This window comes from Calonectris borealis, chromosome 16 (assembly GCF_964195595.1).
Source record: "Calonectris borealis chromosome 16, bCalBor7.hap1.2, whole genome shotgun sequence".
NCBI classification, from domain to species: Eukaryota; Metazoa; Chordata; class Aves; order Procellariiformes; family Procellariidae; genus Calonectris; species Calonectris borealis.
Genome location: NC_134327.1, coordinates 7,273,183 through 7,299,042, shown reverse-complemented (window position 1 = coordinate 7,299,042; position 25,860 = coordinate 7,273,183). Strand labels below are relative to the sequence as shown.

Sequence of the window (25,860 nt, the reverse complement as noted above, 5' to 3'; positions counted from 1 at the left end):
CACAAGCTCCTGCCAGGCTTCTTGAGTTGAAGTTCATAAAAGAGACTTCTTCAAAGCAAAAGCAGTTCTTCGAAAAATACTACTTACTCATCTTTGAATGTGTCACTGGTTCAGGGGTGTCGTGGTTTAACCCCAGTCAGCAACTAAGCACCACACAGCTGCTCACTCACCCTCTCCGCCCCTGGTGGGATCGGGGAGAGAATCGGAAGGGCAGAAGTAAAAAAACCTCATGGACTGAGATAAGAACAGTTTAATACTTGAAATAAAATAATAATAATAATAACAATAACAATAAATTGTAATGAAGAGGAAAACAACAAGAGAGAGAGAGGAACAAAACCCAGGAAAAACAAGTGACGCAACCGCTCAGCACCAGCCAACCGATGCCCAGCCAGTGCCCGAGCAGCGATCGCTGCCTCCTGGCCAACTCCCCCCAGCTGATATACTGAGCATGGCGTCATATGGTATGGAATACCGCTTTGGCCAGTTGGGGTCAGCTGTCCTGGCTGTGCCCCCTCCCAGCTTCTTGTGCACCTGGCAGAGCATGGGAAGCTGAAAAGTCCTTGACTAGCGTAAGCACTACTTAGCAACAACTAAAACATCAGTGTGTTATCGACATTGTTCTCATACTAAATCCAAAACACAGCACTATCCCAGCTACTGGGAAGAAAATTGACTCTATCCCAGCAGAAACCAGGACAAGGGGAAATACGTTAAATGATTTTTATAGCTTTTCAATCCTGACAGGCTCTTTAACAAGTATCTGTTTTTACCTGGTTTCAGCAGTGAATTCAGGATTTTTGAGCTGTTTTGTGTAGCTAGAGGGCTGCAACTGCTGGAGGATAAGCCTTTTCTGCATGTCAGTCTTTCTTAAGCTGCCTGCTGCAGGTCAGTTTTACCCTTTTGTCTAGTTAAAGGGCATCTCTCCAGTAAGTTAAGATGAAAAATTGGTTTAAAGGTACCAGAAATAGGAAAAAATAGATTTACAAGATATTTGGATTAGGTGTTTTCTCATCTGTTTTGAAAACTACTGTTGTAAAAGTTTGACAGAGAAACCTGAATAGGGAAATGGCAGGGAAAACTGCCGTTTTATTTCTGCCTTTGCTAGAGCAGTCTTAAATTATATCTTCTTGTGTTTCCTAGGTAAGATACGTTGTCTTTTTTTAATCTCTCTTATGAATTACTACTTGAACACGTTTGGATACCTCTTAGTTGAACTGGCAGTCTAAAAAAAGTTAATGAACTGTCAATTTTTGCAAATTTCCCCCTGAATTTGCATCAAAATGCTCGATGACCTAAAACCTGCCTTGGTCAAATTTTTCAGTGTTTAGCTTTCCCAACAACTTCTTTTCTAGAAGGTAACTTTCTTGTAAGAATAGTGTTGTACGTATCCACTGATTGCTCTTTCATTTGGTGGTGGGTTGGTTTTTGGGTTTTGGTTGGTTTTGGGTTTTTTTGTTTGTTTTTTTTTGTTTTGTTTTGTTTTTTTTTGTTTGGTTGTTGTTGTTGTGTTCTCCCCCCTCCCCTCCACCCTCTTACTAGTAGGGCAGAGGGACTAGTTTGTTTTTGTTGGGTTTGTTTTTTTTTTTTAATGAGAGTGTACATCATGAGAGCCGACTGTAATATGGTAATGGTTTTTTTTTGGTGCAGAAACATGAGTTCTCAGGTGAAGTAAAAGGATAATTTATAAATGAGATTTGCCACTGAAAGACTTGTGATTGTATTTAGGGTATCAATCTGTTTTCCATACTCTGTAGAAAGATTAGGGTGTCCCTTAGCAGGTTTTTGGTGATTTTGTTTTGGGTTGGTTTTTTTTTAATTTTGGATAAGATCGCATGTGAATTTTTACATTTAAGGGAATAGTTGAAGTTTTATTGCTGGTGTAGAATGGTTATGAAAAAGAAAAAAATCATTCAAGTTGGGCTAAAGTGGCACATACTTAATTTTTTTAGCTAAAGCATTATAATGAGTACTTACTTGAACACCTTGCATTTCTCAAATCCTTCTTGCCTTCTGATGCGCTTTCTTTCATTATTCATCAAACTCCAAAAGAGGTATCTAGAAATTAAAGAGGATTTTGGAAAAAGTTCTCCTTGTGGAGAAAAAAATTGGATCTATCAATAATAAAATCCAGATCACAATTGAGTTTTCTTTTGGGTTATTTTAGATTAGTAATATGCTCTCGTTTTTTATATTTTGAGTTCAGGATATATAACATATTGTTATTTTAAAATGAGTGTACACAGACTAATTAAAAGAATCTGCCTGATGCATGAAATTGTATTGAGAATGTTGTGGGTACAGTAGTAAGATAAATGTTTTTTGATCTTAAAAGTTGTTATTTTTTTCCCTGAAAGATGGTCGACCCTACTCTAGCAGAAATGGGAAAGAATCTGAATGAAGCAATGAAGATGCTAGAAGACAATCAAAGGTATGTGCAAAAGATAACAACTACAAAAGCAATAGCTGTTTGTGCTAAGGGGAAGATTATTAATGTCACTGTCATTAAGCAGGAAAGAACTCATTTTTCTAGTATAGGAAGGTCATATTGTCATTCTGAAGCTTACACCTATACAAATCACCGTTCTTTCTCAAATGATAGGATTTTAAAAATAAATATATATTTTTATGCATGATCTGTAATATTCAGAGCAAGTCCAGCAAGTCTGTTTTTTTCAGAGATGTTGGATTTTTTTTTCCTATTGCTGTGCAAGTAATTTTTAATTCCTATATATATGAGAGTCTTCTGTAAGTTTGACGTTTTCTGTTAAAGAACTAAAAAAACGAAACTTAGGAACTCTTTAATTCACTCTGAGCTAAACTTTTGTGTCTCATCTGATTTATTTATGAAACTGTTGTCAGTGAAATAGATTGCAAACATGTCAGTATGTCAAAGTCAACTACGCATTTGATGTTATAAAACACAAATAGTTTATTCTTGTGTCTTTAACTTAGAAAAGTGGAGGAGGAAAATGAAAAGAAGTATGCGCGGAAGGATATTCCTGGGCCACTCCAAGGCAGGTAGGCAACAACAATTTTTAGATATAGCTCTTCACTATTCAGAATCTGTAAAATACATATAACATGTTTGTTTTTCAAGCAACTTCTGTATTAATGCAAACATGAACATTTACCAGGCCAGGCATTATATCAACTATTTCCATACTCACATAGAGGGGGGAAAAAAAAGATTACTTGTCCTTGGTGACTGAAGTTTTGAACTGTTGGAATCTAATGAAGTATTGGTGCATACAGCTGTGATTGAGACTTAAAGTAAATATAGATAAACTTGTGCTATAGAATAAAGATTCATTAAATCACCCAGGAAAAAAAAAAAGTAATAACTGAGACTGATAAGGTAGAAAACCTTAATAAAACCCCACAAAATAAAAACAAAACAAAAAAGCGCCACCTTTTCAGCACAGCTGTCTTAAAAAAATTATATGGAGCCCTTGTGCATAAGGCAGGTAAGATCATTGTACCTGAAAACTAAGATTTAAATTGGTTGTAACCTCTTTGGAAGAGGATCCTGCAGGAGCCCAAGCTAGCCATCAGAAAATATTGCAAAATCTGTTTAAGTCTTTTGTGTACATTAAGTAAACTTGGTTTTGAGTGGAGACACTTTTCTAAGAATTAGCTTTTCTAAGAAGAAAAAGCAATTTCAACTGTCAAAGTGTAAGTTCTTATACTACTGTAAATTTTAGTTGGAATTAGACAAATTGAAGTGTTGTGGGTCTTTTCCAGTTTTACCATGTTAGAGTGCATCGTGTCAGAAGTCTAATGTACCTTTGGTTTGCCAGAAACTAATATTTGTAGGTAATTGTTTAAAAGATGTGCTGAGTTTGTGAGCTGGAAAATGTGAAGAGAAATTTGGATCCTTAGTTATTACCTTACTTTGCTGTGTAGCAGTAAGCAATTAAATGTTGTCAAGTCAAACTCTTCAGTCCAAATTTTCAGATTTCAGTAGATTTGTTTTCCTGTGAGTCTGACTTCATAGTTATTGAAGTGTCCTACTATAATTAAGTAGGGTTTTGAATTAATTAATTCGGCAACCTTGTCTTCATGACCTCGTCTTCATTTTCTGAGAGCAAAGAACCGTTCTTGTTGCCATACTCAGCATTCTGTAAAAGTGCAGTTTTGTCTTCTTGTCTTACTGTGCGGTGTCCCAAATGGCATCTTTGTTAGATGCTGGTACTTAACTGTTTTTTTTTAATATGGTTTTTGTTTTCCCCTCCCTGGTACACCAGTGGCCAGGATATGGTGAGCATCCTTCAGTTAGTTCAGAACCTAATGCATGGAGAGGAAGAAGAGGAGACTTCACAGGCCTACCGGTAAAGCTAATATGAATTATTTTACGTGAAAGATACCCGATTTTGTTATATTCTGATCATTATAGAACTTATACATTTAAGTATTTTAAAGTGTAGAGATATTGTGCAACCATGCAACTTTTTAAAGGCAACTTACATTATATAGTGAACCAGAATAATGCATTAGGCTTGGCTTTCTTAAAATTATAAAGCTTTCATTACTAATTACTAAATTGAGTTATACAAGAGAATTGTTTCTGATGTGAGAGCTCATTTAGTTTTCTATTTTCTGAAAGTTGTTTTAAGTCTGAAAGTGTTACAAAACTTTGAATACCAATTAATCTTTTTTACCATCTCACCTTGTAGATTTTAAAGAAAAAAAGAAAAAAAAGGAAATAAAATTGGTTTCCATTTTTCTGTAAAATGGAAATAATACTAACTAATCTGCAGAGATTATTGAAAATTAACATTTGAAAAATAGTTTGGGAATTAAAAAAAACCAAACCAAACCAAAAAAACAACAAACCAAAAAAACCCCAACAAACTAATTAAAGCTCTGCCTCTAAAGATATTATTAATACGTCTCCAGAGTTTTCTCTGTGTGAGGAAAGGTATGTGTTTAATGCACTTTAAAGTCCCAATGCAGATAAGGTGCTTAGTTCCAACTCATGCTAGCTGATTGGCTAAAAAAGAAGCTGAGGTGTTATCGTAAGCAGCTAGGCCAAGTGAAGAATAAGTGCTTTTGTCTACACTGGCATTTTAGTATGTTGATACACAATGGCAGGAAGGGGACTGTGGTCACCTTCTTCTCTCTGCTAAATATTTAACATTGTATGTCAACAAATTCTGCCACTCTACAATAAATGTATGCAAACCTAAAATTACTGTAATGTTAATGACTTGTATTTAGTTGGCAGTTACTCTGTTCTGGCTTGCAGGCTTCAGAATGTTGGTGAACAGGGTCACATGGCTCTACTGGGACATAGTTTGGCTGCTTATATATCAGTGCTGGACAGGGAAAGACTGAGAAAACTTACAACAAGAATACTTTCTGATACTACTCTCTGGCTCTGCAGGCTTTTCAGGTGAGTCACTGTGAATAACTTATGTATGACTAGGTAGTGATAATTGTTTAAAAATATGTGTGACTGGACCGAGGATGTCAACAAAAGAAACCACTGTGCCACAAACCTACAAATATTCTTTGAAAGGTCTGAAACACATCACATCGCTTAAAAAAAAAAAAAAGAAAAGAGACTTCTTGTTGAATGGCAGGAATTTATTATTAGTAACATGGTTGCCATAAAAATCCTTTCATAAGCGGTGTATGGTGGAGCTAAGGGCCAAAGTACAGTTGCAGACATATAGTTGGTCAAACATTTAACTAAATTCTTGTTTTTTGAGGCATATGCTATATTGCTGAGGTTTGGGGTACTTCGTATTTTTAAAAGATGTTCTCAGTTAACTTCTCCTTTGCTCTTCCTGGATCTAGTTTATTTTTCTAGGTATGGTAGGTGACACAGTACTTTGAAATCTTTCATAAATGCCTGTGTCATCATGTAGCATAGATATCTTAAACTGTTCCATGAGAGAAGAGTGGAAATCAGTTTTATGGAGGTGTTGGAGTCGGGGGGGGGAGGGATTCACTTTTTTCTTCCTGAAGCAAAAAAAAAAAAACTAAACCAAACAGTTTCTCCTTCTCATGATACTGTCTTTCAGAAAATCTTGCCAGTGCTACTGAGGAGAAGATTTTTTTTTTTTTTTTAAGCACAGTGCAAGGTGAAACGGTAAAAATATAACTGAAGTTAACCCAAATTTAGTTGTTAGAATTACAAAGGATTTTTCTTACATTTATGGGCTCATCTCTATCAGAATTATTTTATAAATTCAATGATTATCTGTCTTTGACTTAAACATGTTGAAATATTGTGCAATGATGAAATTTGAGAAGTTGCAGGTAATCCAGCTATTTTGACAAATGTATGTGTATATAGACACTGTGTCAGTGATGTTTCTAAATGACATGGCTAACAGAAATATATCTGTTTTGAATCAAATATTCAATAACATTGTGATTTTGTGATTAATGGTGAGTATCTATTGGACTGTGGTCCCCAAAGTTTTGTGACCTATAGGCAACAGCACTGAACAAATACCGTGCTGTGAACTACTTCATACCTCTTGACATTTTCTGTGGCTATGAGCAACACTAGAGGAATTTCCCTTTGCCCATGTTAGATCACAGAACTGTTGTGTAAAGGTGAAGTAAATGTTTGCATGTGGGTCATTCCGGAGTTTAACTCTGGAATACTCAGCAGTATTTGTGCATTAGATAGTCTGTGATAAGCTGAGATGTTTCAGGGCCTTTATGTAAATTTGTTGATAAATGCCACTCTTAAGTTGTGCAAGACCACTGATTTATGTGTTGTGCAAAAATGCTAAAAGAAGAATCTAGCTTGCAAGTTGCTTAATAAATGGACATACCTACTACTTCCACTGTTGCTGTTTCCTTTTCTATAGTTAAGACAGCTGAGGGATTGCCCTCAATGTGAAACACTTGCCTTATCTCTTCTCTAGTTACTTTGCTCCTGCTTCTTGACTATAAATGTTAATGTGCTGATCTGAAGTTGATTCTTAGAAGGGTTAAAAAAGGTGGCGGAGGAGCAGACACACACACCGACACAAGCCCTAAGGAAACATGCCTAATAAATCAGATTGAAGGCAAAATAGCCATAAAATCATTAAAATATTCCTGGGGAAAAATATACTTCATCTATGTAACTCACATATTTAAAACATCTGGAAAACTGTCTTGGAGTGTGCTGAATAGATTGTTCTAAATTGTGGTCTTATTTTCAAACTCTCTAAAATACCAATGACATCAGTAATTTTGGGTATTACAAAATATCTTGATTTGTGATTTCATAATAAAATTTGCAAGTTTCTGCCCATTTACTTTATTTCATGTGTCTCATTCCAATTTTACTAACTGAACTGAAAGAATGTCAGGTTGCATTCTCTTTAAAATTAGCAGTCCAGAATTTACATATATATTAAACCCAGATGAAGCCTTTCGTGTGTTTCCTCCCCGGCTCCACTGTTAGTAAGCAAGGTTTTGAGCTCTGTAAAGGAAATCCTTAGGAACCCAGATGTTTTTTCTTTCTTACTTTATCTCCGAGTCTAAATGAAAATATATTCTAGGCTTCCCTCATTGTTAATCTCAGCCTGTCTCATCGAAGTTTCCTTCTACTCTAGTTTATCTATCATCTTTGTCCTCTCGTGAGCTCCTTCGCTGGTCAGCGTTATTTTAGTCACTAAACTGGTATTGGTTTTGTGGGTCATATTTACTTGGCTTTTCTTGCAGGTATGAAAATGGATCAGCGTATTATCATGAAGATGATCGTGAAGGTCTCCTAAAAATCTGTCGACTTGTTATTCACACACGCTATGAAGATTATACAGTAGAAGGATTTAATGTGCTATATACTAAGCAGCCTGTCATATACATTAGTTCTGCAGCTAGAACAGGCTTGGGCCAAGTGCTCTGCAATCAGGTAAAGTGAATCAGTTGGGGTTTTAGCTGCAAGTAGAACCTATCTGGCTTCTTATTGCCTACTTGAAATTTAGATTTTAAAAATATATTCAGACTTTTCCTGCAAGAGACTGGTACTTGCAGTACGGTCTGGTACACTACTGGCAGCAGTCTTGTAAATTGGTTGGGGCCAGTGAAGGTTTTCCTTTAGATCCATGTGTCTGCCTGGAACTTCCACTGTTAGAAGTGAAGCTTCTTACAGATTTTTCCCAATGCTACTATGTTGACTGAATATGTGTATCCCCAGGCAAGCTGAGCTGTCTGAGCTGCAGCTGTCCTGTTCCTTCCACACATTTGCTTGATCAGTGTTGCTCATGAGCAGATTCCCTTCATCCTCGTCTCTTCTTTGCCTTTCTCTGGACATAGTAGATTTTTATAGCTTATAAAATTATATAAGTTTCTAAGACTTAGGATGATGTGTCTGCCTGCTGAAACACAGTATGAAAAGGGGGATTTTGAAGAATGAGGACTGAGCTTTGTCCTCAAAAAAGTTGATTTTAGGAAAAGCATAACTTTGGTGATTTTGAAAACTTACTTGTTTTTCCTCATGGTAGAAATAATAGCAATGTGACTAAACAGCAACACAATGGGGTGGGAGGGGAAGGGAGTCTGAGGTGAACCCATACTTTGATGCCAGCCAAATATCTGCAACCTAGTAATACAAAAATGTTACACAGTGTGTTGGTATTGCTTTATTAATTGTGATTTCCAACATAATTATAAAACATAGGCAAAGGAAGCAAAGTCCATACTGGGATAACCTCAGTAGGTGTAGTGGACCGTATGTTTAAATTAAAACCATTTGTCTGGAAAAAATACTTTCAGGCTGCGTTTACAGTCTGTGTTTTGCAGCAACTATACAGTGGGAGGAAGATAAATTTTCTGAATATTTCCAGTGAAAGGAATTATGCTAACTTTTTCTTTTTTAAATGAGTGATTGTTTCTAGATTGCATTGCACTTTACATAAGCTGTTGGTCATGATGAAGAAGACCCAAGCCCAAACTTACTGGATTTCCAAACACTGAGTTATTGCAGATATGGTACTGAATGATGCCCCTGTTGAAGTATTTTTTCCAGAGAAATTGTTTTTAATTATCATTTTTTTTTAAAAGGAAAACAGTTGAGTGAGAAGTAGGCTGTGCTGATCCCATTTCAAAAAGTCTTGTTTGGAATAGCAAGATCATCCTCACAACCCAGCACTTTAAAGAAACCCAGTTTTTCCTAATTATGTTTAAAACTTGTTGGTTTTGCCAAGTATTTATTTGCATGAATGTTTTTAGACCTAAGTAAGCTAACTGAGGCTATATGCAGACTTTCCTGTGGCATACCTAACATTCAGTGCACTAGTAATATTTTTTCAAACTTAACATGCACTGAAATGAAGAGTCAAGTTCTTAGGGTCTTTGTTTTTCAAGTCTTTGGAGAGGGTAATCAAAGATACTACTAACATTAAAAATATAGACTGCAGAGAAATAAAAATGGTATCATAGATGGAACTTGTCTCGGCCAAAATGCCTTGGGAAGTAGGTGGTAAAAGTTCATTGGAATAAGTTGGTGTCTTTGGTAAGCCAAGTGTTGCGTGTAGTTATTGACTGAAACTTCTTGGTACAAGAAATACTGGTAGGAATCAGTATTTTGGGAGCCTTTTGCTTCTGAGTACAGAGTAGGTACTGCTTGTAACAGTGGTGCCTTACCTTTTGTTTATAAGGTCCATAGTAGGTGGTCACTGAACTGAAAAAGTGATAGCATTTTGAGAAGTAGTGTATATTGTAGAGCAGACAATTGGAACTGAGTAATCAGACGTTAATCCAATTTCTGTTAAATGAAAGGATAAAAACAACCTAGTCTGTAACTGTAATTCTCTTAATTTGCTGAACCTTCTGTTCAGTGATGAGTATGGTGAACTAGATTTCACTGGCCTAGTGATCTTCCAAGTTAAAGATCAAAATGTAAGAGAGACTTTGATTCCCCAGCTCCCTTTCATGTTAATGATACAAAAGTTATCTGGGATTTGCTTCCATAGCAAAGGAAGAACTTCAGACTTACCAGCATGAATAATCAACTGAGCTATATGATCAAAGTAGGCAGATTGCTGTCTACTCGGCAATAAAGTGACTGTGAACCTCCAGTGGAACATGGCCCATGCACAAAGCACATGTTTGCTTACAGGATGTATTAATTGCAAGGGTGACCAAGAAAAAGAGGATTGAGTTTAGGCTGTTGTACAGGGCATGGGTATCTTAGAAAAACTGAATGCAGTTGATGTGCTAACCAAAAGTTGACTTTATCTGTTGTTTTTATCCAGTTTCTCCTGTGCTTTCTTTTCTCTGCTATTAATTTGATTATAAGTTTTAGCAGGAAACTTACTTTATAATGTAATTCCAGCTTCTTATTGTCATGTTTACTATTTTTTGTGTCACTGTGTATATTTCTGTGAACGCTTGAAATGAGTATGTCTGAGTTGTTGAAATTCCATAATTTTTATTGCAGCTAGGGTTACCCCTTTCTTGCATGTGCCGTGTGCCTTGTAACACTATGTTTGGATCTCAACATCAAATGGTAAGTTTGTCTTCCTGAAGAGCGCTTTTTTTTTTTTGAAAACTCTCATTAAATGAATGTCAAGTATGTTGTTAGGAAAACCTTATTAATGTACTTACTTCTTCAACCTTTAAGTTTTCTGTGTTACAGCTGTACAAATCGCAGCTTGAAATCTTCTAAAAAGCCAGCAGCTTGTATCTTGGCCTTGTCATTTGCAAGATATTTTTAATGGCATATAGTAAGGTGCTTTTTAGTCCAAGATTTCTAGAATACGTGTAGTCAGAGGTATGTTTACAAGCTACATGATGTATTTGTGTTGTATTTTTCACAAATGCTTTATCTGACCTTTGGGTTATTTTACCTTTGAGAAGAAGAAACTGCAAGCCACAAAGACAGACATTAAGAATGTCTTCCAGAACTCCAGAATGCTGTCCATTTTCACTCTCAATGCGTTTTTCCAGTTCAGCAGAAGCAATTCTCTATTGTTTGACAAACCTATTTATAAATACATATCTTTTTCTTATTGATAACAGGATGTTGCTTTGTTGGACAGATTGATTAAAGATGATGTTGAGTCTGGAAAACTGCCTTTGTTGCTTGTGGCCAATGCTGGTAAGTGCTATGGACAAACAATAACAAGAAAAGCATACTATTTAATGAATATATATAAAATTAAAAAAAAAATATATTAAATATATTAAACAGCTTAGTGCATGTCAGGAAATATCAGGAAATACCTTAATGACTCACAATAATTATCTGTCTAGAGGGGTTTTTATTTAACTGATTTAAAGTTGGATTGTACTGCTACAGTTCTGCTTATGTCAGTAGATGTATTAATATGACTAGAACTTTTTTTAGTGAGTGCAAATCTCTTGTTGAAAATCAGTTTCACATTAACACTTCAGAATTTTTTGGTGCATGTGCCATCAACTTTAGCTTTAAAAATTCTATTTTTATTCTAGTTAATTAAACAGAACTGCTTCTGAACAAAATTTGTTTTTAGTATGAATGAAGGAGGTGGCTGTTACTTGCTTTGGAATTGGAAGAGTATCTAAGATGTTCATCTTGGTTTAGTTTCCTCTAGTTGAGGTCATACTTTGAACATATTAAAAATTGTCTGCATTTCTTATCTGAAGCTGGTGAGTCTTTTAGTGCCTAGGGCAACTAATTTTCTAAGTATTTTTAACATATATTGAAAAGCAAAACAACTGTCTTTATTTTTCTGTCTAGAATTCCAATTGCTCGTAAGTCATGATGAACCAGATAAAAATATTGGGCTCTTTTTAAACGTCCTCTTTCCTGCTCTTGTGTGACTTTTTTGACAACAGTACAAGAGGTCCTTTTATGTAGAGTCCTAGTTGCTTATCCTTTGTGATTGCCTTTTTTCCTTTTCATCAAAGGGACACCAGGTGCTGGGCACACAGATAAACTTGGCCGACTGAAGGAACTTTGTGAGCAGTATAATATGTGGCTCCATGTAGAAGGGTATGAAACTTGAAATTTATTTCTGTATAACTATATTCATTAAAAAGTCTGACTAATGGACTGCACATAATTTTACAGCTAGTAGAGGGCCATAGGACCATCTTTATTTTTGCCATATTAAGCATTTTATATGGTTATAGTTTTGTCACTGTATGAGATACAGATTGTTTTACATATACAGGAATAATTAACTGGAGTGGTTATTTCAGCATAGGTTAGTGGTTACTTTTACTCAGATGCTAATCTTATCTGCCCTTGCTTTAAAGAGCTTGGAATTCAAATAAAAAGACTTTATAGGACAAGTCAGGGGAGACATTATACAGTGATTATTGAGAATGAGAAAGGAGAATGAAATGAGTGTGGAAGAAATGACACTTTAATGAAGGTTGTCAAGAAGACAGCTGCAAGTGCAGCGTGCAACATAACTGGAAGGAGGATTAAACCAAGAGGAAAAGAAATTCCAAGAACTTAGACAATGCTAATGAAAACTCCATTGCTCTAAGATTTTTTTTTTTTTTTGAGCCTGGAGTAGAGACTCTGATTCTCCTGATATTTCATTGTATAGTGTTATATTTGCATGCCATTTATTTCTGATACAAAATTGAGCTGAATTACGGGTAGGACTTCAGGGGATGATTTCCCCAAAGGTTGGACTGAAACATTTTTAGATTGAAATGGATTTTTACTTTTGTGTTTTCAATCTTGGAATACCAAGTAGCAACATATACTGCATTGGTAATGAAAAATATACGAACAAAAATTACCTCCCTTCACACATCAACATGAAATATGTAAACTGAAGATTAAAATGCTGTCTCTTAATACATTTTTAATATGTGCTAAAACTGCTTTATTTTTCTAGTGTGAATTTGGCAACTTTGGCTTTGGGTTATGTCTCCTCTTCTGTACTGGTATGTTTTACCATATGTAGAAACTTAATAATGTGCTCTAGATTTTAAGGTCATGATCTAATCAAAATATATATGGCTTATATTCTGCTTATTGTAATAAACTTCAGGCTGCTACAAAATGTGACAGCATGACTCTTACTCTGGGTTCCTGGCTGGGTCTCCCGGCTGTACCTGCAGTGACACTCTACAGACATGAGGATCCATCTTTGGTATGTTTAACTTCTCGGTCGTTATTCTCAAGATTTTGAGACTTTAATTTTGATCATGATGTAGTGTCTTGTTCTTCATAAGCATCTAAATTATAATTTGCAAAAGCTCCCCTATTTAAGCTGTGACACGTTCCATAAGCTGACAAAAATGGAATCACTGAAGAGAAGTTAATAGTGGTTTGTTTATTGTTTGTTTTCCTCTTTAGTCCTTAGCAGCTGGGCTGACATCGAGTCAGCCCGTAGAGAAGCTCCGTGCCCTGCCATTGTGGCTCTCCTTGCAGTACCTGGGCCACGATGGGATTGTGGAGAGGATAAAGCATGCCTCGCAACTAGTAAGCAACAGCTTGTTGGCACATTGCTTATAGATACTTTGCTGCTTTGAGTTTGGGTTGGAGACTGTTCTTAAGAATCCTCACCATTGGATTTAACAGTTTGAGTCTCCAAGCAGAAGCAAAGTTCAGATAGCAACGATAGTGCAAGTGGTATCCAGATGGCTGTCATAGAACACCGTTACACTTAGGAATGTTTTTGTAATAGCTGTTAATACATCTTTTTGATTATTGTGATGCGTTGTAGAAGAATCAACTACAAATATCATAGGTGTTGACAGTATAGCATATTGGTTCGTATCGTGTTACAAAAAATGATGAAAGCAGAGTAAAGTGTTTGGGGGAGGGATGTGCTTTTTACTATTAGATTATATATTTTATTAGGTTTTTTAATGAGAAATACTTAATCTTTGTTCTTTCTAAACAGTAAAATAACAATCACTTCCTTTTTTTTTGTCACTTCTCTATTTTAACTATTTTGCTTGAAAGCTGTTCAGAGAAAGACTTTATTTTCTTACTCTACCTGGCATCATATTGATTTAAAGTAATAGTAAATTATAAATGGCTGACAAAAAGGATTTCAAAACATTTCTTCAGATACAGTGGCAAGTGCACTATTTTTGAAGTTGAGTCCTTACCCTAGTAAAAGTTAAGGTCCAGTATAATGTGTTAGTTAAAAAATACATTGTTGATATGCAAAACATTTTTCATTCAGCACTTTCTAAAAATTCAAAGAAGGGCAAAGTGGAAATTGAAAGTTTCTGTAATGGTTAGTGAAGAAGCTATTGGCGTGAAGGACCTAGAAGAGTGACAAAGTATCATTAGTCATTAAGATTTTATGGCATCTAAGATTGATCTTAGCTTTTATAATAGTCTATTAATAGTCTTAAACCACAATGTAAGAATGTCTTTTCTAATGAAAATAATTTAGAAAGCCATCATAACCAGTTGCTATGGTAGCTTTGAGAAAATTAACTGTTCTGCTACACACTGTGCTTTAGTTAGTCAACAGAATTGTAATACCTCTGGAACTTTGTCAACAAATACACCAAGACTTTTATTTTAATGAAAATCACTTTGCAGTCAATGTTTTACTAAAAACTGAAAATATTTTTCTGTTATATTCTGAATTTACAAATAAGAACTGGATGAATGTCTGACGTGTTGTAGGGGTTTGTTCAGAAATAGAAATTATGGTAGTGACTATTCAATGTTTTTCAGAATAATTTTCAACTTCTAAACGTGTGTGTTTGTCTCTTCCTTTTGTTTCCTTTCTGCTGTGGTCTTTTAGAGTCAAAGGTTGCTGGAAAACTTGAAAAACCTGGATTTCATTAAAACTTCGGTAAAGTCTACATTTAATACTTTGGTTGTATAGCTTAGTCTTTGCTTGATAAATGACAAGAATAACTTTGATTAAAAAAATTTTTAAAAAAATATTACTTAAATCATAGCCATTGTTTTGAAGACGCTTGGTATCTTTCTAATTAAGTTCTGGTGTTCAATGACATTGTGTGGCTTGGTTGTGCATGACCTCTAGATTGTATTTGTTCCATTGCTGTGTACTCATGCACTTAGTGGAGCTGACAGAACCACATCCAGAAATTGTTTCCAGAGGTTAATTTAATTCCATTTAAAACATGGATTTATTCAGCAATACATTTATGAAACCAGTTTCCATAAACCTCTCTAATACATTCTGGCTGCATCTTACCCTGCTGTTGAGATGATACTGTGCACCCTGTGAAATTGTATGTAAAAATTATCCCAGCTGAGGTTTTTATACCAGAAGTAGTTTCAGAAGTTACATCTAATGTATTCATTCCAAATTCAGTTTCTGTGAGATGTCCTGTTCAACAGGATTTGGTGGTTTGACTCCCCTCCTCCCCCTAATTTTAATTGACACGTGAAAATATATTCAGCTTAGTTTTCTGGGGCAATAGATAATTCATAGGTCATTTTGAGGTACAATAATAATTTTTGTAAAAATCGTTTTTCCAAGAGTATTAGTGGCCTTGGGAGTTGAAATTACTGTAGCACTTCCCCCTTCTACTTAAATAAATCTTGCATTTTTAGGATTGTGAAATGTAGCCTCAGATTGCCTCCAGAAGTTGCTCAGTCCACTTCTCCTACCCCCAGGATCAATTATAATCTTGTTATTCCTCCTGGAACTTTCTTGATGTTCTCCAATGATTCTGGTGCGATTTCCAAGAGAATTTTTCAAAATGTTTATGTGTGAAAATACTTAAAGCGAAATAAACTATTTAGTATGGTATATTTGCTAATGAATGTGCTTAGGTTTCTTGCTTTATAGTTCCCAAATTTTAATTATGCATACCTTAAATCAATACAATTCTGCTTTAACTGAATAATGTTTTACTTTCATGTGTTTACAGATAAGTTTGCTCACACTCCTAGGGTTAACTTCTAATACTGAGATAGTGTGAACATTGTTACTGCTGCCAAAACAAAATTATCTGCTTTGCTCAGCCGTCTAAGGAATTATACACAGTGTTAAATCTTTAAAAATATGTGAAAATAGATGTAATTTTTTTTTTTTAAGGTTGAAGATGAACTGAGTTCACCAGTGGTGGTTTTCAAGTTCTTCCGGGAATATGCAAATAGAGGTATGTGATTTATTTAAAAACAAAACCAAAAAAGCTCTCTTTATGTTTTTTAAAACTAGTAATTCATGAAGTGAATTTGATGAGGTAAATGTTATGTAGTGCATTTCTTTTCTATAACATGCTTTTAGAAAGGTTGTGAATGCTGGTTATAATCTAGTGATAGAATCCATACATGTGATAGCTTCTTTTTTTAGATAGACTGCAGTGTTTTAAATTTTCATAACAAGTCATCTTCTGCCTTCTTGAGTGAGGAGAGATTTGCATATGATTTTGATCTGGAGAGCAGATGATGGAAGTCTCTCATAGCCTGCAAGCTGTCTTTGAGTGTACTGATGGGGGAAGATCTTCCTTGGTTTTGTTCAGGCTTTCTGTTCCTTTTAAACTTTCAGTGGCTAGTTGCCAGAACCATGTTTCTCTGTTTTACTGATTACACTTGCTGTTGCAATAGTTTTAAAAATAGCAGAACATATTAGGAACAGCTCTGGAAATACGGTCATGGGTATACAGTAGCCATGCCACATGTGGCTCTGAGCAGAACATCCTTACTTAGACGTGCTCTCCAAGAAAGAGGATTTTTGTCCTGTCGGTTACAACAGAGGACATTGTTGTGCTGTTTGTATGTGCACACTCTGAGGGTGGGGAAATGTCCAGCTGGGATGAGGCAAAAGACTGCTAGAAAACTTCGTAGTTTTGTTGTGAGTGTTAATTTTGTATGTGGATTTTTTTTCTGTTGGGCATGGGGGAGGCTTGTTTTTGGTTTTAATCTACTTAGTGGTTGCACTTACAAAATAAACCTATTCATCCTGGTCCAGTGACTTGGTGGATTGCTTTGTACATTGATGCATTTATTTGAAAAGCTATACTAGGGAGAAGTCACCCACCTGAATTATAAGGATGTAAGATGTTTGACCATTTCTGCATGTGTATAACTCTTAAATCCTCAGTATTATTTTGTGTGGTTTAAAACAGAAAGTAATTATTAAAACTTGATAAAAAAAGTAGTTGAATGCATCAAATTAAATATGCAGTCTGCTGTGACAGGATTTTGCTTTGTGAAAACATTGTTTTTATTTCCATTGGGACATTTGAACCTCAAAACTGAGAGAAGTATTTTACTGGTTGTTTTTAAAACTAGTATATTCAACTCTCTGTTTTACTTCTAGTATTTGTCATGTTCAACATACCTTAAAAAAAAAAAATCCTTCTTAGTCTGCTTGAGGTCCGGTACATCATATAGATGTGTTACATTACCTAGGAAATGTAATTGTCTTTTATCTAAATTTTAGGTTGCCTTTTGTTTAATTAAGTAAATAAAAATCCACTTCTGTGATTCTTATATCTTTGGATTCAGATCAAACCTCACATGCTGCACAGGCCTCAACTATTCAGCACCCCATAATAAGCAATGAAAGACACATTTATGACACTTTCAATCAATGGGTAAGAATGGATGCTTTTTCTCTTTAGGAAAAAAGAAGTGACAGTGGAATGCTTCCAGGGTTTCATCAGTAATTATAAAACCTTTGGTAGACTAGTTTGATAGTTATTCTTTATCTGATATCCTTTGCAAAACTAGTGGGCATTTTGGATTAAAAAGATTAAATTGCTCTGAAGCAAAGTTGCTTTCACATTTCTGATTATTTTACATGTAATTACAACTGAAATTATTACTGCATCTTAAGCTTTTGGTAGTGGATTATTTTCCTTGGTCTTGTAGGAATATGTGAAAACTTTAGAACTCTCTAATTGGCTAGGTACTTCATTGACAACGTCTGTGTATTCTGAATAGGCAGTCTTTCTTTTCCAGATCTTAAGAGAATTAAATCTAGAAACCTGTGTTTTCAGAGAGCTGAGCACATAACTATTTTGGATCAATTGCATAGTAATCATGGCATACTTAATGACAATGACAATTTTGCAGAAACTTCTGACTTGTAACACTTGTAGCTGATCCTGAATTTTCTTGATTTTAAGTATGCGTCCAACTTTGTCATATCACCAGCAAGCTACAGTGTTTTGTTACAAAAAGTGATTTTGAGAAATCCAAAAAACCTTTTAGCATGTGGTTCTCCTTAACTGTGGGAAGAGTCTAGCCAGAGTCAGTGACTGCAGGAGGTCATGCTCTGTACATTTCTTTAACTGTGCCTTATCCCTTCAGCTAGGAGAGCAGTTGGCACAGCTGGTTCCTGCCAGTGGAGTTGATGTGGTAGAACTGGAAGATGAAGGCACATGTGTGCGTTTTAGCCCACTAATGACTTCTGCAGGTAACATTCACTTAATTCAGCCACTTGTAAAAACTGGGATTTGCTATAGAATTGTAGAACAATCTTCTGGTGTAAAAGCAGATATACTCAAGAAACTCTTTAGTATATTCTCCTACGGTGAGGATTTTTTTATAAACAAAACAAAACTATCTCAGCTTTATCATTTTGTTGTGCCTTGGCACAACAGGTGCATTAGAGGTAGCTCAGCTGTTGTATGTGACATTGCCTCACTACCTCTGCAGAGAAAGACTTTGATTATTTTTAAAATTCATTAGGAAAAGCAAGGGGAGAAGTTCTTTGTTTCTGACAGTTACAAAAGAAATATGAAGGATAAATCATCCCTACCTTTCCTTCTCTCAGCTGCTTAACACAAGAAGATGCTTGACCTTTCTACACAGGTGTTTCAATACTGAAATGGTGCTTGTTTTCAAAATATAACTACTTAACTAGAAGCATTATTTACTAAACCTCTAGGTTTTTCTATAATTACTGATGTAGGAGGGAAAAAAATTTAAAATCTGTTTTGGAAAGTGTCTTAAATGTCATGTTTAAGCCAGCACCATATACATACTTTGTTTAGACTCAGCAGATGCACAGAGCAACTTGCAGGGGCTCAGGGTGATGCATGGTGTCTCCTTTTAGCTTGTGTGGGGTGAATAGCTTAGGCTATCAAAACACCTGACACCGATGTGAGAGGATCCTGGTGTACACTGAAAAGTAGATTTTAGAATAAAATTACTTGGTGATGCTGTGATGATTTTTTTTTTTTTTTTTAACCAACATGGAAGCTAATTCATTATCTGTTTGGCTATGGGAAGAGGAATTTTTCTAATGCTAGCTACTTGTGTAACGAAAAAGGGTATTGTCCTTATTAGTTTGTAACATCAGAAAATCCTTTTTACTAGCTTATTTTTTATGAAGTTTTTAGCTCTCTCCATTTTGATGTATCAGTGGCTAGATAACTGAAGAAAAAACACTCTGTTATATAGATCAAGATATTTCAATACTCTGTAAGTTATATTTATGATTGACTTAGAGTGGCTTCTTTACAGATTACTTATTTAATTCAAACATCTATGTGTATGTCCGTTCACTTTTATCACACACTAACACATCAGCTCTTTAGTTTTAGGAACTGAAATACAAGATGTTGATCAGTTAGTAGACTGCTTAAAAATGAAGATACCAGTATTGACAAGTACACTGCAACTGAGAGAGGAATTTGAGCAAGAAGTGAAAAGAACAGTAGGCCTGTTATATATTGAAGATCTCAGCTGGCCAGGATTAGGTGTTGTAAGGTAAATTTTTCAATATTTTCTTCATTATATATTTGGATAGACTGTGCAGTAACAGAAAGAAATACGTGATCTCTTTAGTGGTGATTTGTATGTATTGTTTGCTGATTAGTATCTGGCTTTGCACCCAGCTGAAGCTTTCTGAGTGCTTTTTAAAAAATTACCTTTCTAATGTTGCTTACTTTGAGATTTTTTTCTTTTTTTTTCTTTTTTTTTTTTTTAAGAAAAGCTGAAGAGCTGTTTTAGCAAATTAGCGCAACAGTTCTAATATTGGAGGCAGTGTGTAGATCTGTTAGATGGATATGTAATATGCAAGTGCATCCTACTGTATAACTTAGATTTTTATCTATAATGGGATTCACTAATATACTGAATAAAACCCTTCAAGCGTCTGTTCTGATCCTCTGATACTGTCTGTTGGGAAGGATTCTGTATACTCAAAACGGTTGAAGTATAATCAATATATTACCTAGAAATCCGTTGTATTCAGTTAAGCTTGCAGCAGCAACTTCCCCCCTACCCCAAAATCTCTGATGACAAATGCCAATAAACTTGTTGATCTATGCTGTAATGTTTTGAGGTTTTTGGCTTGTAAAATACAGAAATTTGTAGAAATATGCTAAATGTCTATATACTTTTGTATGTACTGTAAAGTGAAATTACTATCTTCTGGCTTGGTTTGAAGATACAACTATCACAGTGATGGGAAGAATGATGACAAACAAGAAAAAGAACTAGAAAAAATCAATACAGAACTTCTGAAAAAATTAAATGAACTGGAGTCGGATCTCACTTTTTCTTTGGGTAACTGCACTATTTTAAAACTTCTGTTCAAGCTAATAGTCATTTTACTGGCTGTTACAATGGTTCAATAGGTCATTTGTATGTAGGTCATTATAATGCAAAATTACACTGCTGCTGTGGTGGTTTAACCTGGCAGGCAGCCAAATACCATGCAGCCGCTCGTGGGATGGGGAGAGAATCGGGAGGATAAGAGTGAGAAAAACTTGTGGGTTGAGATAAAGACAGTTTAATAGAACAGAAAAGGGAAAATAATAATAATGATGATGATGATGATGATGATGATGATGATAGAATATACAAAATGAGTGATGCTCACCACCCGCGCTGACCGATAACCAAGTAGCGATCGCTACTTCCTGGAACACGCCTACCATTCATATATTGAGCATGACGTCACACGGTATGGAATACCCCGTTGGCCAGCTGGGCCAGCTGTCCTGGCTGTGCTCCCTCCCAATGCCTTTTTTTTTTTTTTTTTTTTTTTTTTTGGCTGAATGTCCTTGATTAGCAGGGTACTTAGCAACAACTGAAAACATCAGTGTGTTATCAACATTCTTCTCATACTAAATCCAAAACACAGCACTAGGAAGAAAATTAACTCTATCCCAGCTGAAACCAGGACAACTGCGTATACAGTTATTGTAGAAAAAACATCTGTAACTTTGTTTTCTCCTCACCCCTATTTCAGTTGGTAAATGTTCAGAAGGATGAGCAGGGTGCACTGTTCTCAGAAATACTTGTGAAAACTGACTTACGAGCACTAGACCAAAAAGTGTTTCCTTGTCAGAAAGAATAAAAGCTGCAGTGTTGCTCTCTGTAAACTGAGCCTTCTCAGTTAGTGCCGTATCTAGCGAAAAGCAGATCTCATTCAAAACCCACTGACCAGTTCACTGCTTTCTGTGGGTAAAAAGCTTCAGATGACTTTCGTGATGATTAGCAGCACTTTCACATTTACATAGTGCCACATTATAACTGAAATAATATTAACTTGCTTGCTCAGAATTCTGATCTTTTTCTAGTCAGCTCTCAAAAATTAAGTGCCCTAGAACTGGAACCAAGTGGAAGTAATCTGTAAATGGCAGCAAGTAATGAGTTTGAAGCATATTCAACCCTGATATTTATTATACAACTCCTTGGCTGTATAAAATATTCACTGTTTTTCTTGTGTAGCTGTTGCTTTCTCTTCTCTTTTTGAAAACCCACAGGGCTGAGCTTTTTTAGTCCGCATAATTTATACCTATGCAGATACTGCCCTTAATTACTGAAAAGAGTGTGTGCGTGTATTAGGATTTCCAGATTCACAAGCGTGAGTGTTGCACCCGTTGTACAACAAGTACAATGCATTTTTGTAAATCACAAAGACTTGATTCTCCCTGTGCTCACAGGTCCAGAATTTGGAGGGCAGAAGAACTGCATTTATATTGGCATGGTAACTGAGGATCTGGACGTGTCAGAGTTAGTTGAAACTATTGCAGCAACAGGCAGAGAAATTGAAGAAAATTCGAGAGTATGTATTAATAAATAACAGAGCATTTCAGCACCTTTTTTTTCCCCCTTCCATATTGGCTTCAGTACATGGTTTTGTTCTTTGTGAAAGTAAAAATTGTACTTGCCCGCAACAAACTGTATGAATTACTGTGGAAGTAATAATCTGTGTCCACACAGGAGAACTTTTGTTACAGGATTATGATATTCTGAGAATGTCCTGATTTCTGTTCATGGTCCTGTGTTCAGTAGTTCTAATGAAAAACTTTAGTCGTACTGAAATAGGTTCGTTTTATCACTAAAATTCAAGCTGTGGAAAAAAAAAAAGGGAAAGTGGGGGCTGATTCTGAGATGGTGTTTCTCATCACTGCTAGAGATGGTGGGATTGAGATTGTTTATATCAGCTTTAAAATAAGACTGCCCTAAAATGTGTGAAAAAATTTAAATTGCTGGTTTAAAAACAGAAATTACAAATTACCTATTGAAGTAATAAAGCTGATGATGCAACTCCTTTTTGTAAAAGCATTTACCTGATTAGAGTTCTCTAAAGTAGAATTCCTAAATGACCTGCATCACAAATGAATGTCTGTCCTTTCATTCCTCTAGTGTTGGGCATTTAATTTCCTCACTTAAAAAATAAATAGAACTTCAGAAATCCTTTGCCTATTTCTGCCCATGGGAATATGTTGATTTTGGCAATGAAACTTTTTCTAGCAGTGTTTTCTGGAGACTTTCTGCCCACTCTTGACTTCCTATGCTGTTTTGAGGGTGAGATGAAAGATGGTTTGCCTGTAGAGTACCTTCAGTTTTTTAACTGCTGCGGTTGAGAGGTTAGGAATCGAATGTTGGAATATGGGCCACTCTGATCCTGAAGCTTCTAGGGAGGAACAAAGAGTAGTGCAGGACTCAGAAAGGTGCAGTCCTTGGAACCAGCAATAATAAATCTATGGCGCTGAAAGGATCCTACACCGATTGATCCAGAACTGAGAAGCAGAACGAATCTGTGAGAACGACGCTTGCATCGTTTAGATAAGTGATGTTGGGTACAAGAGGGAAGCCTTTAGAAAAAAACTACTCCAGTATCAGCAGGCCCTTAGGACGTTTAGATAAGTACACTAAAAGGCAGAACCAAAATTTGAGACAAACATCTTGACTGGACCAGAAGACACAGTGGTTCTTCCTTGTACTCTAAATGGAACCCCGTTGTACTCCCTTCTGTAGTCAGTACATTGGGGTATTTAGCTTGCTGTGGTGGTCAATTCCTGGCTTGCTTCTCCCCCAGGGAAAAGGAGCAGCTTCCTTTTTTTCCTTTGTTTTTATTAACTGACAGTAACCCAGATTTTTGGCATTTTGGAGGAAGTGCCTGTCATTTAGGCCTTGTGCAATATTATAAAACCCATATTAAGTTATGGAAATCGGCATTTGTCTTGCACATGACAAAATTGTGACTTTTTGATCTCTTGGGTTTGTTCATTTATTGCCTCTACAGCTCTCCCAGTAAGCTGCTTGTCCTTTGCAGTGTAAAATGTCACTGATGCGGGCAAAGGATGCCACAGGGATCAGATTAGCAGTCGTATATTAAATTTGAAAAGCAAAGTTGAACCCGTAGCTAGACTGACACATACCTGGTTAGACTTACTGTGAGGCTGGTTTAAGTCCTGGGCCCTTATAGAAACCAAAATCTACTCTATATTAAAAATTCTTCCGGTCAGATTCAGCACCTGACAAATGCTATGTGCTAAGCAGATCTTTGAAGAATTTGGGTCACAGGCTCATCTTGAAGTAAAAGAAAAATATGTACCATTCCTGTTTAAAATTATATTCGTCCTCTGGGTATATCTTTTAAAAATCCTGCAGTACATTCTTTTAATTTACAGTCATAATGAAATACTGCTTGTCAAATACTGTCTTAGACTACCATGTTTACATTCTCAAAACCTGAACTAAAACGACAATTTCAAGTTCAAATAATCTATATAATAATGTAATTTCTGGTTTCTATTAGCTGTTGGAAAACATGACTGAAGTTGTTAGAAAAGGGATACAGGAAGCGCAGCTTCAGCTTCAGAAAGCAAATGAAGAACGACTTCTGGAAGAGGTAAGGCTATAAAAATTAGTTATCTAGGTAACTTGTCACAACATAGGCAGCTTGCTCACCAGCCAGTGTTTGATTGTGTACTTTGCAGGGACTGCTCCGACAAATACCTGTAGTAGGCTCCGTGCTGAACTGGTTTTCTCCATTCCAAGCCTCACCAAAGGGAAGAACATTTAATTTAACAGCAGGTAGGACTCAGTGCATCTGCAGCCACCTTATGCTGTTGTTTGAACTGTTTCCAATTTTATACTAAAATTGCAGCACACTTTCTTGTGCTGATTGGGGTCATGAGTGACATAATCCCCCCCCAGGATATAGAAGAACATGGTCTTCACTATTTCTGTAACATCCAATAAGACAATCTTCTAACCTCACTTGTACCGTTCCCATTTTGTTCTTGCATGTTGAGTCACATTAAAAAAGCTATATTAGACATTGGCATTTATTAATAGAGGACTCATTTATGTGACTTTTGGCTAAATACACTGCAAAAGTTGGGCATTCATGCTGTGTTTATAAATATACAGAAGCTAGCAGAGTAGCTCAGGTGTTAGAACATTGCTTCCCCATGTATATGCACACGTATCCTCTTGAGTGTGCTTGCAAAGTGGCACTCGGATGTCCCGCTGTGCTACTGGAACTTGATGTCTCTGAAATCCTGGTTTGAGATACCATCTGGCTGTTGCCACATTGATAAAGTACTGGTTTGCATGCTCAATAGTGCAATGTCTGACAAGGACAGCCTAAAACTAGCTGAGGACTAGCGTGAACATGACTTTGTGGGAGACAGTAATGAATGGAATATTACAATGTAAAAGACTATTATTTTACTTACATATTTGTAATTCATGTCTGGTGATGTGAAAAGAGCTGTCTGTAGCTTTTACATCACTAAGACTGATGTACTAACATAATACTCTCTGAAATCACAAATTTTCACTGTAAAAATTGTGACAGGGTCTTAAGAATATTCCTGAATTCGGCAAAGTGTCTGTCAGACCTAGAATGATAGTCCAGCTGTCTGTGTGTCTCTGTAAACAGCGAGGAAGGCTTTCTGCTGTATTTGGGACCTTTCTTTCTGATTCTTGGTGCACCAGCTGGAAGGTTCTTACGGCAGAGGACAGCAAGGTTTCCCTGGGAATACTTACCCCCCTCATAGCTAGATGCCCTTTCCAAGTGCACTGCTCAACAGCTTGCAGCTGGGAATATGTCAAGTGCCCAGTGGAGAAGGGCAAAAGGAATATTAGTTGTAGCAGTGTGGTGAAGTGAGTGTGAGGGGGAACTTCGTTCATCTTTGTAAGTCTCAGCACTCATGTCCCCAGGTACTCAGAGATGGATTACTATCAAGTGGCAGTTTCAACTCAAACCTAGCACATGCAGTTTCAGAAATGTGCATTAAAAATAAGATTGTTACATACTTTATAAATACAGATGAGCAGAAAACTTGTCTAGTTTGTGCTATATTCGAGACTTTTTTTTTTAACCTGCAGGCTCTCTAGAATCCACAGAATCTACATACGTATCAAAAGCCCAAGGAACAGGCGCTACTCCACCACCAACTCCTACTTCCAGCCTTGCAAAGCAAAGACTTCCTGGTGAGTTTCTGTGTCTTAGTTTTATTTCTAAAACTTGCTAAAACGTCCTGCCATCTGAGTTGCATGACACAGGAAGACCCGTATGATTTTCCATCTTTCGTAGTATCTGGAACTAGAGCTCATCTTCTAGTTGCCTTAAGGCCACCTTAAAAAACCTTAATTTAAACATAGCACGGAACACCACCCCAATCTGTTTTTTCCCCAAGAATTCTTCCTGGGACTACAGGAAGTTGTTATCCCATTAACTGACAAATGCCCATGGAGTCTGGAATCTTCCTCTGGAGTATTATGAGGTTATTATGAGTTTTAAAAAATTAGTA

The 25,860-nt window shown here is 36.1% G+C and overlaps 1 protein-coding gene across 3 annotated transcripts in view; it reads left to right on the top strand.

Annotated features, from left to right (window-relative positions):
* The window catches only part of PDXDC1 (pyridoxal dependent decarboxylase domain containing 1), a 35,058-nt gene that overhangs the window by 6,756 nt on the left and 2,442 nt on the right, over positions 1-25,860 (top strand). For all 3 annotated transcript variants that reach the window (XM_075165048.1, XM_075165050.1, XM_075165049.1), the window contains exons 2-22: positions 2,358-2,431; positions 2,956-3,021; positions 4,248-4,331; positions 5,249-5,395; positions 7,675-7,864; positions 10,394-10,462; positions 10,975-11,053; positions 11,845-11,929; positions 12,792-12,840; positions 12,948-13,049; positions 13,256-13,381; positions 14,670-14,720; positions 15,939-16,002; positions 17,354-17,442; positions 18,161-18,266; positions 19,393-19,564; positions 20,247-20,365; positions 21,751-21,872; positions 23,856-23,948; positions 24,037-24,133; positions 25,436-25,540. In XM_075165048.1, the coding sequence (XP_075021149.1) occupies positions 2,358-2,431; positions 2,956-3,021; positions 4,248-4,331; positions 5,249-5,395; positions 7,675-7,864; positions 10,394-10,462; positions 10,975-11,053; positions 11,845-11,929; positions 12,792-12,840; positions 12,948-13,049; positions 13,256-13,381; positions 14,670-14,720; positions 15,939-16,002; positions 17,354-17,442; positions 18,161-18,266; positions 19,393-19,564; positions 20,247-20,365; positions 21,751-21,872; positions 23,856-23,948; positions 24,037-24,133; positions 25,436-25,540 (2,089 nt within the window). The remainder of the gene's footprint in view (positions 1-2,357; positions 2,432-2,955; positions 3,022-4,247; positions 4,332-5,248; positions 5,396-7,674; positions 7,865-10,393; positions 10,463-10,974; positions 11,054-11,844; positions 11,930-12,791; positions 12,841-12,947; positions 13,050-13,255; positions 13,382-14,669; positions 14,721-15,938; positions 16,003-17,353; positions 17,443-18,160; positions 18,267-19,392; positions 19,565-20,246; positions 20,366-21,750; positions 21,873-23,855; positions 23,949-24,036; positions 24,134-25,435; positions 25,541-25,860) is intronic.